The sequence below is a fragment of the Ylistrum balloti genome, unplaced genomic scaffold (genome assembly GCF_031769215.1).
Source record: "Ylistrum balloti isolate Yb309-2 unplaced genomic scaffold, AGI_CSIRO_Ybal_v1 Utg370420, whole genome shotgun sequence".
NCBI lineage: Eukaryota > Metazoa > Mollusca > Bivalvia > Pectinida > Pectinidae > Ylistrum > Ylistrum balloti.
In genome coordinates, this window is record NW_026782284.1 from 277,322 (window position 1) to 292,513 (window position 15,192).

The 15,192-nt window shown below is 32.5% G+C and overlaps 1 protein-coding gene across 1 annotated transcript; it reads right to left on the minus strand.

The window, feature by feature from the left end:
• Positions 1–4,545: 4,545 nt before the first annotated feature.
• LOC132554634 (EGF-like domain-containing protein 2) lies at positions 4,546–10,390 on the minus strand. Its single transcript, XM_060218952.1, has 9 exons — positions 10,333–10,390; positions 9,947–10,063; positions 8,487–8,603; positions 7,871–8,073; positions 7,232–7,335; positions 5,915–6,060; positions 5,468–5,552; positions 5,046–5,193; positions 4,546–4,608 (listed from the first exon to the last, which is right to left on the minus strand). The coding sequence occupies exons 1-9, from the start codon at positions 10,388–10,390 to the stop codon at positions 4,546–4,548; spliced, it is 1,041 nt and encodes a 346-aa protein (XP_060074935.1).
• Between the last annotated feature and the right edge of the window lie 4,802 nt (positions 10,391–15,192).

Here is a 15,192-nt window from a genome sequence, read left to right on the forward strand (position 1 = left end):
TATATGTTACCAGTATATCATTAAGGCTGTTAACGGTTAGGTATATGTTACCAGTATATCATTAAGGCTGTTAACAGTCGGGTATATGTTACCAGTATATCATTAAGGTTGTTAACGGTTAGGTATATGTTACCAGTATATTATTAAGGTTGTTAACGGTTAGGTATATGTTACCAGTATATCATTAAGGTTGTTAACGGTCGGGTGTATGTTACCAGTATATCATTAAGGCTGTTAACAGTCGGGTATATGTTACCAGTATATCATTAAGGTTGTTAACGGTTAGGTATATGTTACCAGTATATCATTAAGGCTGTTAACAGTCGGGTATATGTTACCAGTATATCATTAAGGCTGTTAACAGTCGGGTATAAGTTACCAGTATATCATTAAGGCTGTTAACTGTCGGGTATACATTCTAGTTCTGTGGATTATCAGTCGTTACCAGTGTGTTATTCTAGTTCTGTGGATTATCAGTCGTTACCAGTATATTATTAAGGTTGTTAACGGGTATATATTCTAGTTCTGTGGATTATCAGTCGTTACCAGTATATTATTAAGGCTGCTAACAGTCGGGTATATGTTACCAGTATATCATTAAGGCTGTTAACTGTCGGGTATATGTTACCAGTATATCATTAAGGCTGTTAACTGTCGGGTATACATTCTAGTTCTGTGGATTATCAGTCGTTACCAGTATATTATTAAGATTGTTACCTGTCGGGTATACATTCTGTCGGGTATATCGTTACCAGTATATCATTAAGGCTGTTAACGGTTAGGTATATGTTACCAGTATATCATTAAGGTTGTTAACGGTTAGGTATATGTTACCAGTATATCATTAAGGTTGTTAACTGTCGGGTATACATTCTAGTTCTGTGGATTATCAGTCGTTACCAGTGTGTTATTCTAGTTCTGTGGATTATGAGTCGTTACCAGTATATTATTAAGGTTGTTAACGGGTATATATATCATTAAGATTGTTCTGTGGATTATCAGTCGTTATCAGTATATTATTAAGGTTGTTAATGGTTCGGGTATATGTTACCAGTATATCATTAAGGTTGTTAACGTTCGGGTATATGTTACCAGTATATCATTAAGGCTGTTAACTGTCGGGTATTAGTTGTTACCATTTCATAATTCAAAAAAATTCAGTCTGTGTAATCGATAGCTTGAAGCGTGGGAATTTTAAATACCGCTTCATTTTTCTTTGCGAAGAGATTCTGTAACGATCGGAATAAAGAGAAAATATTCTCACACATTCAGGTACAAGTTTCTTTTAAACTCAGTAGATAATACAAGGGGTACAAATATGGAAATTTTACATTACAGTCCATTACCTCGGAGGTCCATCCAGTCAAACTCCATTAAAACTATGTGACATGCGTTTAATACATAAGAATTATTGATATATGTATATATATACATTATGATAAATTGAAATAATTTCTGGAGATGTCACATTGTAATTACGACCGTGACATAATGGAAGTTTATTGGTTAAACGCGAGTTTAATGAAGAGATGGGGTAGCTAGGGTTAACAAATTGTCTACATATAGACGATGATAAAGACTCGATATGGTTAACAAGAAAAGTAGTAACCCCACTTGCTGGAGAAATGTAGGGACTAAGTATGTTCATGCCGGTTTGTCCACAATCTGTAGCTGATTATAGAGTATATCATTTATAAATATCTTACCTATATAGTACATATATACTTATCTAAGAAGTGAAGTAAATGTTATGATACGTGTCAAATATTGTCTCACTTATTATCATAGATCAGTGTAATTATCTGTTTTAGACTGTAAACACATTCCGAACTATGTACTAGTTTTAAATACGTCATATATATATATATATATATATATATAAATTCAAACTCAAAATTGATGAAACTAAGTAAAAAAGATAATAATGATAATTATCAAATACTTATTGTATATACTTTTGTATAACATTATCGATAATACAACAAGTACTTGGGTACATCTTGACTAAATTAGATGATTTGACCATGTGGGAAAATTGCCGAAATATTCGCTTTTTAGATTTAAATCCAAGCCATCCGGGTTTACCTCCCTTCAACAAGTGTTAAGTTAACGTTTCGTTTATACTAAATACTATTAAGTTATTGATGATAAGGTATGAATCTGCAAATTATCTTGTTCAATACCGAGAAATGTACTTATATCAATTATGACAACGATACAACAAGCGAATCTTTTAAAAGCAAATCCCTTGTACAAGTATTCAAATTTGATATAGAGACAATAAAACTCGCCGGTGAAAATCTACCATTTGAATGAACATAATATGAAATCAGTACTGCCCAAGAGTGAGCACAATTTGTTCAATTTCATGAAATGCAAATTTATCTAACAGTAGGTTCCTTGTTATTTGGTATCTTTTTCTCAAACTAGCTACATCCGCCCATACGTCAATATACATCGATTTGGGGTAACATGAAAAGAAAGGTTTTATAACGCCGAGACGGACTAACGATCGATAACAGGTCTTTGTATGGACAATACAACCCGTCGTAGAACTACATTCTACTTATTACCGATATCCATTACGAATTTTCTCCCTATTGTACATTTCATTTTTATATCTTATTATGTCCTTTAACCCAGAAATTACATCAACAGGAAATTAAATGGGACTTTATCTTGATTGGTTAAAATATACTTATTATACTTATTGGTTTCAAGCGTTTGATGCACATGTTTTTTAAATTTCTTTACATTATAGGAAGTTTTCCTTTTCCACATGATTGGTTTAATGAACCTTTATAGATCAGCATACAGATGTAATCGGGTTTTATACCACTTTGGGTATTTAAGGTAGCTAGCCAGTCCTCCTTTCATCAGTTAATCTTTAAAAAGGAAAGAAAGAAAAAAAAACCCAAAAAACAAAAAGTATTCTCATCTCTCTCCGTTAAAAGGACTTCGCAGATGTTATGGTTTGATTTGCGTTGTATGTTACTATAGTGCATAAAATTCAATTGCGACAAGATCTAACAATACTGCATGCTGATAAATAACAAAGTTTATGTCTCATTTTTTATGGTAATATTCCGTGAATGTTAGTGTAGATATAAACGAGAATTAATCTTCTTGTCATCAATTTCTCATTTAGGATCTTTTATTTTTCTATGACAAACGATTACGTACAAAAATACTACAACATTAATGAATAGATGAGTATTGGGAGAGTTATTGGTTGATCCATGGATTAATTTTTCGCATTTGTAAAAAGGCACTTGCAACACATCATTTATTTACAAGTTAGTGTTTTACAATCACCAGCGCGTGCGTCAGTTTACAGAACAATAAAAACGCAAGCTCCATTGAAATGTCCGAAAACAATGTAATAAAACTTTATTATTTTATCAAGTGTTTGGGTACTTTTTATCGTATTACATATTCTTAGCAAACAAGTACATGAAATAATTGCTTTCTGTGAATAAAATAAATGAAAATAGCGAGTTCAATACAATAAAAATGTTGTTGTCATTAGATAATGAGGTAATTAAGCACAAATTGGTGTAGTACAAAAGTCATTATTTACTCGACGTTTCACTGATTCGTACGATAGGTACTTAATCAACATCGCTAGACAAAAATAGGATTTTTGTCTAATTAAGGCACGTACGTAGAACATTTTCAACCAGTTATCATATTATCAGTTTCATTTACAGTTTTACATAACCCTGTTACTACATCCAGTCAGCAGAACAGGACAAATTCTGATAATTTTTCATTATCAAAAACAAATCAGTCGACACATCTGTGCACGATACAATGACAACAATGCTTGATCGTTATTTCCTCCGGTGTTTTATATCGGCAACATCTGTTGCCAATTTCAAAGTTAATAAAAAAATCCCAGCAAAACGGATAAAATGGACGCTTCACACATTTGCATAATTTAGAAATGAAAAATAAAACAAGTATCAATTGTTTCTGTACGTATCAACGCCGTCTTTTTAATACTGGGTTTTCGTTTGGTTATCAGCTTTATGGTGTTGTCATTTGTTACATGTAGTACTGTCATACAGTAATTAGTAATTATATGGTCTAAAGCCATTCAAATTCGGAAGACAAGATTAACAAATCAACTACCTTTTGTATACTTATGTTAATGCATTCAAAATATTAAGTTTCATATTTCTAAATATTGTGAAGAATGAATGCATTTAAAGCAAATAAAAAAAGACAGATTTTATGTGCACACGTGATTCTGTTAAAAGTACCCATACGAATCGCATATGAGTGCAACATTCGTGATGATTGATTAGACATAGCATTAATCATAATATATAGCATTCTATTTTCACTATGGATGAATCAGTCATGATTATTACAAAAACATCTTTATAAACACCATGACAATGTTTATCGTAATATGATAAAGATTAACGGTTAAAGAATTATTCAAAGATGCTTTTAAGAATTTGTTAGTAGTTCGGGGTATATATTAATAAGCATAGGCTGAGTAACGTTCCGGAAATGACTTCAGTAGCAAGATGGCGTTCAGACGATGTGGACATTGAAGCCAACCCATTCCGAGGGTATAGGTTTTCCGGTACAAGTTGGCTGTAATGAGAAAAGACACAATAATTCGAAGCCATCACTAGAACTGAAAGAACTAGGGCATCCGGAATGTGAGAGATGATACAATGAAGAAAAGGAAGACTGACTGTTAGACAAGACAGGGACAGCTAGGTAGAGTTAGCAACTATAGTCATAATGACAAACAGAGGAAATATTTGGGACAGTAATTACAAGTATCTGCTATCTCTCGAAGCCCTCCGCTTGACGTTTGTCATGTACTTTGATGTCTCATGGAAATGATTTTAGTGGGAATAAGCTCCTGAATATCGAGTAAGCTACGTAATGTTAGCATGTGAATGATGGAGTTGAATGTCGCATATCAACATTAAAGTTAGAAACAATCAAGTATTGTTTTCATTTTCCATAAAACATTTCGATTATGGTTTTGTTATATGTCAAACTTGTTTCCTGATACATACCCGTGGACATTGTCCATCACAAATCTTAACCTTGTAGTCGTAGAAGAGATGCGTGTCTTTATTCACGGGAGCGAAGGTCAACACCATTCCTTTCTGTGACTGTGCTGGAGGTCCAAGCAGTCTTTCCTCTCCGGCAATGGTCAGGCATCTGTCAAAAAAAAATAAATAAATAGGACATGAGCACATGATTGTTCGTTTACTTTGGTGGCGAGTTATTTCAACAGGCTATTTATAAAAAGGGGGAAATAAGCTGATTCCTTTATTGTTTTTTTGTTTTTTTAACGAGGCTGAATAAAGGTCTCGATATGTAAGGTTTTGTTAATTTTTGAATCTACTGGAAAGTGTGTAAGGGTCCAACTAGGCCTATGTTTATAACTTAGAAATAACTGTTGACAGTGACTTCTTCTTACACACGAGCTTACCCGTCAATAAGAACATCTGCTATCCGTCGAGATGTCTTGGCATCGAAGACCTTCAGATCCCACACCATAAGATGAGCATCTGGCCCTTCAATTCAATAACAAGTATTAGATAGAATGTAAAGAATTGGTATTTCGAAAGAAATCTCACAAAGGTTAACAAAAACGTAATTAAGTTTTCGGGAAAGAGAGAAAAAATGATATCCGCATAATGCGTTTAATTTTTATGTTTGATTAATTTTAATTCTATCATTTTTAATAAAACATCACGTTTCAGACATGTCCTTTATGGTCAGGATTATGATTCCAGATATTGAAACATTTCGAACCCATTTAGTGATATTAATTGAAATTTCATCAAGATGGCGAACCTTTCGAAGATTATCAAAACATTCTAGTGGTTTGGACAGTTACATGTAGAAAACTGGAAAATAACATGTTGGTTCTTACCTCTTACTTCAGCCGAGGGCGTGAACTCCAGCGAGAATTCGTGGTACATAGGTATTTCCCCAGTTGTTTTGATATCATAGTGACTGTCTAACAGTTTAACCTCGTATGGCCTTGAATTTAGCTTTTCCTCGACAGAACCTGTGACACTGCAGATCAAAGAATGCAATAACAGCCAAACCATCAGTTTTTGTCTAATTTTGATAATCCTGAACATCGTTTTCTTATCACGTAAATTTGAGCTACATTCTTAAATAACATTCTGGAAAGGCAATTACAGGAAATATCTTCATTGATATTTTACTTTTCTCTGTTATGATATACTATATAAAAAGATATTAATTAATGAGTCGACCAAAATAGGTGGGTGCTATTTATAACTGTGGTGCCATTGATGGGATAGCTTGACTGATTTATTCGAGAAGGTGAGATTGGAAAAGAACAGCTGTTAGTTATAAAGACTATATATGCATGCCATGTCGTCAGTGATGCTGCAAGACACCAATCGGAAGCTACAGTGACTCCTAGTGCCTCTTGATCATTTCATTTACATAAATATATAATTTATCACTGATTGAGAGAGTGAGAGAGGGGAGAGAGAACCGGTTTGAATGTAGATTTTGAATGGTATATACTGTAGCTATGATGTGTTCAAAATAAACTGTACATATTCTATCACGGGTGTGGTTTTTAGTTTAAAAATGTCAAGTATTACCGGTCGGTACTCGTTTTAGTTAAAGTAACATATTATCGTTTTTGTTGTAATTTACTTTTCACGGCTTTTGAGGAGAAATTGCTTCTAATTTTATGGTGTGTTTGATTGGTCAATACCTAAACCTTATACAATCAAATAAAAACAGTTTACATATGCCATTGAATTATGAATCAGTGTAGTTTATATATTGTCTATTTATCTACCTAAAATGTTAATGATAAAAAAGATTTATCTTATATGGCATTCAAAAAAATGATCTACCATTTGTTCCTTTCCTCTACATTGATTTATCTACCTTGGACTGTTATCATCTACATTTTGCATTATAAACATTTTCCATTCTTTCCTTTATACTGAGTTACCTACCTTTATCTGTGTTTACATTTACATGGTTTATTTGTGAGTGCCTATATTTTCTGCTATTTTTGTAACCGGACGTTTATTACTTCCCTTGTACAATTTTTTATATTTTACAACAAGTAATGTATACTTGTCATTGAATCCGCTGACTAACATTCATAAACACGTTATACATTTGTACAATGGTTTTGTAATATTATTTTTAATGACGATGACCTTAATTGAATACGTATTATAAAACTTACCTATTTTTGTAAGTACATTCGAACTCTGTGATCCAATCTAGTGGTGCGACCTTCCCAAATGCTGTTTGGATTTCTACATGAAACATCTGCACTGTTGTAATTGGCTAGAAAAAAACAAAACAATTATGAATAATTTACTAGCAGTTTCTTATCCTAGAACTCCTGTTATGAATCATTGTAAGAAATACTCGTTGTTTAGGTTGATGATTTCATCAAATTTTATATACTTTAAGTTTACACGGAGAAGTATTTTGATCGTAAAGTGAGATTTGGATATATAGGGATTAAATCTAAAAAATGTCAGAGAGTATCTATCATTGAAGGAATATATGTGATGACTTAAGAATCTTCAAAAATCGTTTGTTATGAAGACGTCATATTACCTGCATATAATTACATCATCAGAGGAAATTGTGGTAACGTGGTCTATGTTATTCAACGATAACATTGAAATGGCAAAACAGTCCAAGTTGAATTTTTTTTTTCATTTTATTTTTCGTATTTTTTCAAATATATTGGTGCAGCTGAATGTAAAGGAGTGTTCGCATTTTATTAAACACACCAGCAACGTATTTAATGGCTTATCCCAAAGACAAACATATGGAGGTAAACAAACAAATGGAATATAAAAAAACTTACATCAATAACCATGGTATGTAATGCTCCTGCGCATGGGTGCCCGGGTTGTGGTAATCTGTCAACGACCAGTTCGTATTTGTATACATTTGGTCCGGCATCTATCCGTGAAAACTGACACATTGGGTGGCCATGGAGTGATACGGACTTTGCGGATGACAGATAAGTTATAATGGTGATGTTTTTTGGTCCACAACGCACCGTATCTGAAAATAAGAGAATCATTTTGTTTTCGTTTATTAATTTCATGTACTTCGTCAGTAGTTAGTTAAAGCAACTAAAGTTGGTTAATTCTCAATACCCATCATTTGTTCATCGTGTTACCACAACATGTTTCGATTTAGTATTGATAGTAACAAAACCGTAACAGTATCAAAATGCACTTACTCCAGTCTCTTTAATAATAGAATCAGGAACAACAAAAAGATTACTTCGAATTAGATTTGTAATAACATAAGGACACTTTGTCAACAATATTGTAACAATGAATACATGCTACACCCAGGTAGAAAAAGTGTAGTAACTTACCACAATGCATACCTTCAATAGACATGTTAATTTCTATGACATTTAATGAAAATGCAAAGTAACGTCAAGATTGAATAACAGCCGAGCCTACCATTCTTGATACTGCAGTTTTCTCCGAAGTATCCATAGTCACAGTAACACCAGTCCGAGCCCATGGTTGTCACACACTCTCCGTGACCACTGCAATTGTTGGCACAATTTGGGACCCCTTTTGGAAATAGGTATTGAGAGACTGTTTAGTACATTTGGGGATTTTTACTAAGACATACACATTAAACAAGACACATTAACCTATACTACATCATCATCATCATCATCATCATCATCATCATACCATTACTACCATAATTATGTCGATTTCTGATTTTAATTAATATACAGTAAGACATAACATTTTAGCATAAATATGATATTCTAGGGTAATGATTTTATAGACAAGTTTACTCATAGAGCTGTTCTGTTGATAATGTACCAGCTTCTTTCAGTCACCTTCATCAGACAAATGACCTTTCAAAAAAATAAGAACGTTTTTCCAAAAAAGGAGGTCTGAGTTTATTTATTTAGGAGTATGATACATTGCTTTTACAAAGGCTTGCTGTTTTGTTCACACCGTGTGAACGTTGTACAGATGTTGGTACCTAGAAATGCACTGTTCGCCAGGAAATTTCAATTTTAATCAGACCACAATAACTAATTTTCGATTAGATCAATTGCAGTGACATATCCATTTGACGGATATATATATATATATACATCTATATATGTATCAGTGAATTAAAGTGATTTGTAAATTAGGATATTAAATAAACTGGCGTCAAGTGTTGATTTAATTAGATGGACTCTTGAGTGATGTAATTGAAATTCGGGTGATGTGGAACTGATATCTCTATACATTTATATCAAATTATTTTATATATCTATAGCAAATCTTTAATGATGCTTGTAAGATTGATTGGTTGGAATATCTCACTGTTTCTCTAACTCGTAGAAGAACTATGCTGATCCACATATCTTTGACAATGCTATTACGTTACGTGGAATATCAGAATTAAACTTTAATCAGTGATCAGTCAAGCATATCCTTGGAAGATATGAGGTTGAACGTTTGGATGCTCGTTAGTATAATTAATGGTTTCTATGAGCCATATATTGCACTTATTTCTTTCACTAAAATAGATTTAAAGCATTGCATTGCACTGATTAACGTTTTGTATCAATAAAGATATATCTATTATTGTCACAATTCATGAATTAATCGGTTCATTGCTTTAACTGTGAAGGTGAGCTGGCACATTGATTTTAAAATGCTAGTATTGATTTCTGTTTGTCTTCATGTTGTATATGCAATATGGTCTTATTTATTGATGCCCTTTGTTACCCATGTTAAAATGGTCATTTCAGAACCTTTTTACGATAAAATATACTTGTCAAAACCTATTTCACTCTTTAACTTAATAGTTGTGGTTATGATACGAATGGATGCAATATATTTAATTTAGACAATGTATCATAATGGTAAACAGAAGGAGACATACACAAGGTTATACTTACACTGAGGTACTCTGCAGTCAAAACCTCGAAAACCATGAGGACATTCACACGTTTGTTTTTCTGTACATTTGCCATAATTTTGGCAGTAAAAGCCAGGTCTCTGACAGTAACTGTTAACTGAAGGAAACAAGGCATTAAGATGCTATATCAGCATCGCTAATAATGTTAAATTTTCTTAAAATCTGGTTTATATTTGGATTAATTACAAAAAGATCAATTGAGCCATATGAATTTATACATATGTCTATCATTTTGGTATGGCGAAGATATTGTGATGCGTATGATAAATTGATAGCAAATTAACGCCAAAGGAATCCCTAATGAATAAAGATCATCATGAAACACCATTGATTGGACACTTTAGATAGAAATAATATAGTTCTTACCAAGGACAACGAAAGTGAGACCAACGAGCAACGAAGACAGCATGATGAAGGATGACATCTGTCAATATAAATTATGATTAATTAGAGTAATTTTCTGATGAGAAAACTTTCTATTTACTCTACACGTTGACGAATGTGTGTTTGTGTGTTCGGGTAAGTTCAGGTGTTGCATCGTATAAGCATGTGAACGTATAAATGATGCACAAGGAAATAAATCAAAAGGTTATATTCGACAATATAAACACAGCGGAACATGTCTTAACATTCTATGTTATTACAGAAAAGATAAGGTTTGAAAGATAAACATGAAAATGTCGTGATAATCGAAATAAAGAATGCACATGTATATGTTATTTTGAAAACAAATACGTATTTAGGGTTATTTAAAAAGAATACAAGACTTTATCTTGTGTGTGGCATTTAGTCAAGGTGTACTCTATCAGGTTTGATTTTTCCGCAGAATTACCGATATTTAACGCGGATGAAATATTCATGAAAAAGAAAATATTGATTTATTGTTATATAAAGGCGAATTAATTTTTCTTCACGACAAATAAATAAATGATAACATTAGTAATAATACTACTAATAATACAAAAACAGAAAAAATAAAAGACAGAGGATGTAAACTTTGTCTAAAAAAATAAAAACAAACAACATGTTAATCAACATGGTATAGAATTAACAAGTAAATAAAAATGAAATGGTGTCTTTTGTTCTGAAATTCCAGATGTACAACTTTAGAGAGAAGCAAAGTTAGCAAAGAGCATTACATACATGAGAAATCTCTCTACCATTACCTAGAAATGATTACACTGCTAAATTAATCTCGTCGACGGCTATCATATAAAGTTATAAAAAATGTGTAAATCACAGAAATTTGAATTGCTTACATTTTAGCTAATTATATATTTTTGTCAACGGGAATGTAATTATACATTTTTTTGTGGCCGTTGTGTATATATGTGACGTAGATGTTAAATATTAGCAATGCGTCTGTCACGACCTGTCTCCTACCTAGTTTACATATCCTTACTTCCTCTTCTGTAATCAGTTGAATGATAATGACGAAAACTTTCCATTTAATTAAGTTGGTGACGATAATGCTTAATAGTTCTCTGTTAATTTGGATGATAGAAAATCTTACCTTTATGATAGACAGATGATTGGAAATTACGACAAATTATCCCGAAAATCCTTCGGACGAAATATCAGCCCGTGTCTGTAGATAAGTGTAAAGATCTCGCGACTACAACAAGGATCAGTTATACTGAATACCTAATATGGAAAAGTAAATCTTGTGTAGCCCCAGGGCACTCCATCAGTGTATGTTTCGTGACAGTGTTACGGGGTCGTCAAATATCATTCACCAACTGGTACATATGAAATGTATATCGTCATTTTACTCAACGAGATTAAAATAGTACATCATTTTCCAATTAGTAATAATTATTTTTCCTACCATGTATCGGATCAGACAATGTTTCTGTGAAGAGAAAAAGCAAACTTCATAAAAGACGGCTTTTCCCACTTCATTGAGTTTTGTTCATCTGGTTATGCAAATGTCAGCTGAAGTATCACAAATCCGAAATTCACGTTGGTCTTTTTTTAATTGAAATTGATAATTTCACCTTCTTTTTAGATAAGATTAAGAAATAACCTCCCCTATCTTTTTCATGGTGTCATACAGATAAAATAGGCATTGAAATTATGAATGTATTATTACAGAGTGACATAGCAACTATCAATAATAAGTTGTGACAGTATATATACGTTCTGTAGAACATTTTAGTTGTTATTGGCTAGTCACATAAAATACAAAGCATTAGATGAGACGTTAGGTGAAGGAATTGTATGTATGCTTATGTGTTATGCATGAAAGTTTTGAAATGTCTTTTTAATAAATCAACAGATAAAATGTTCATAAACATGCCATGTTTTACGTTAATATTACCACTGATATTGTGTATATTATATTTATTGTGTATATTGTGTCACATCACTGTTATTAGCAAATAATGTCAAAAACACTCATTTCATATCCTAAATTTATTGCACTGTGTATCATGACTAGGCAGAGCTGTGATTCGCTGAGATATATTATTGACTTCAATGTGACGTCATAGCTTCATGGCACTGTATGCACTGTGACGTCACCAAACAGAGATATATAAGTTAGTATTACCACTGATATAATTATTGTACCTATCATTTTAATCACATCGCTGTTTTCAACAAATAATGTTATATCATTAATTTCATATCCTCTTTGTATTACACTGTGTATTATGACAAGGCAGAGCTGTGATTCGCTGAGATATCTTATTTACGTCATTGTGACGTCATAGCTTCGTGGTACGATATGCATTGTGATGTCACTAAAGAAAGATGTATCTGTGACAAAATCACTTATTTAGATTCGTTTATCTACTTGCTGTGTTAACGAATACTTTAGCCATTTGATAAAACAGCAATATCTCATTAGTTCATTGTCCATATAAAATATACGAATCTCAAAGGCTTTATTGAATTCAGGGACGCGTTTAAAACTCACATGAATTGATATGCCAGATCCTATGTATATAAAATTTTAATATAACAATGAAAGTAATACAACATTCTCGTAAATGTTAAACTGATATAAATCATTGGTATACACCGTCTTTATCTGAAATAATTTTTGCGGTCACGTTAAATGAATTTCATTAGACACAAACGTGGTCATTAATGGTGTGTATTTCAATCATTATCATTCACTCACATCCCCTATGTGTTGTCTTCGATACATATGTTTATATGTCCAATGCCGGTTTATTTTCGTCGCTTGTTTTTGGTCTGTTGAATAGTTACGCTTTTGCTGTGAGTTGTGTCCGAATATTGTTAGTCAGATGTGATCTTTACATCAAACTTACAGAACTTTCATACATAAGTGTCTATACGAAAATGATTAATGGTATTACGCAAGAAATAACAAAGATAAAAAAGCACACTTACCTTTAGTTTGAACACTATCTTATGTGATTTTCATCAAAATAAATTGTTGTTGCCTGGTGTTTCCTTATTCGTACGAGATTCCTTTTGTATATTAAATAATCACCAGCTAAATGAATGACAAGCGATTTGAAATGAAAATTTAAATAAAATATGTTAATCAATGTAAAGGTGATTGTATGCTAATTATAAACAACAGGATTTATGTTTAATGGCCCATGTGATGTACATCGTGTTACAGTATATCCACCTACGTTGAGATCTAAACTTGTTTTATTGTCATTATTATGCTTTTTTATTTATAGGATCATATATTTATTTTAATACTTTTGTTTAAAGAGGGTAAATATTATTCTGCTACAAAGTGACCCGAGAGGGTCATGCTGACGAAGACACAATATTTGTTTAGTTGTCATCATGATGCCATTCAGAAACATTTGATGTCAATGTGCCTTGTGTGTTATATGCCTCTGGTGCTCGTTAACGTGCTTAGTGATATCGTTTGTTTCGAACTTGTTCTCATTTGAAAAAAAGGCTTATTACTTTGGATCTATCGAGATGTACATGGCCGGTTAAGCCGCTGTAGTAGAAGACTCTTGCCCCGTTACAGACGTTCTAATATTTTCCTTCGAATACTTGCTAAATGGTTTACGTGTAAGCATAATTTGTTGAGATTTGCCAGTCGATTTTGAATTTGAAAAAAGAATTTGTTCTATATTTTATTATTTGTATTTCTTTAATGTTGTTGTCCTATTGTCCTTTATTTTTGTTATTTCCTTTTTCCGTGTTTCGCTTCATTAATATATGCAATGATGACGAGCTTTATGTTAAGGCACCAGGTACCTAGTATTTCAGGCACAAATCGCACTTCAGCATGTCGGGTGTAGAGGCCGTGCGATAATTTTTCGTTTAAGACCATATACATTTTACGAGTGACAGAATATAAATATTTTAAACGAGTGAAATATATTTGGTATTCAATGGAAAAATATTTTCGTTTTATTATTTTTGATATGACAATCGTCGATTCAAATAAGTCTGAAAATAACGCGATGTGAAACATGACCATACTCCTAACGTTAGATAATTATGACATTACACTGGACAACAAACAAGTTCCATTTTCACTATAGGCAGTGTATTGTGTTGTTTTATATAAGTTATCTTCGAAAAACTGCCATGTAAACCTTTATGAGCTATCAACTGAAAGGAAAATCAGTAGCTTGCAACGCCAAGCATTTGAGGATAAATTATTCTTCGCTTCATTCGCAACGCGCAGAATCGTCGAATTTTAATGCTGACAATCAAAAGTACCGCTATAATAGGTCAAAACTAAAATCAACGTATATCGTTTAAGGTGAAACAGTGATGATATTTTTTTTCTAAATAATATATTTTCAAATATTTCACTGTCGCTAAAACAATCATAGTTTTTCCGTCACAACCTAGCTTGCTTAGACAATTATCCTTAATCAAAATTTTCTTATTTCGTATAGAAATAATTCAGAGGAACAGACCATTATCTATAAATCCTACATCGGTATAACTTGTCCATAATCATGCTGCAGTCACCTGTTTTGTTTTCTGTTTTCAATTAAAACATGTCGCAAGCTGTGTATGTCGCAAGCACATACGTATTTTCATCGAGCTCAACATTCAAGCCTTGCTATTTGGAGCGTTTTGTAATTAAACGGTCGGCTTTGTCTCCTTGTGGTAGAAAAATACATTGAGATGTTTGTTATAATGTTATATATAGTTTATGTTATCCTTATTGCGTCCCAGTGTTGATCCCGGAATAGAGAAAACTATGATAAATATATCAAATTATGATAAAAATAGTAGAACAATATAATAATCGTTTTACAAACT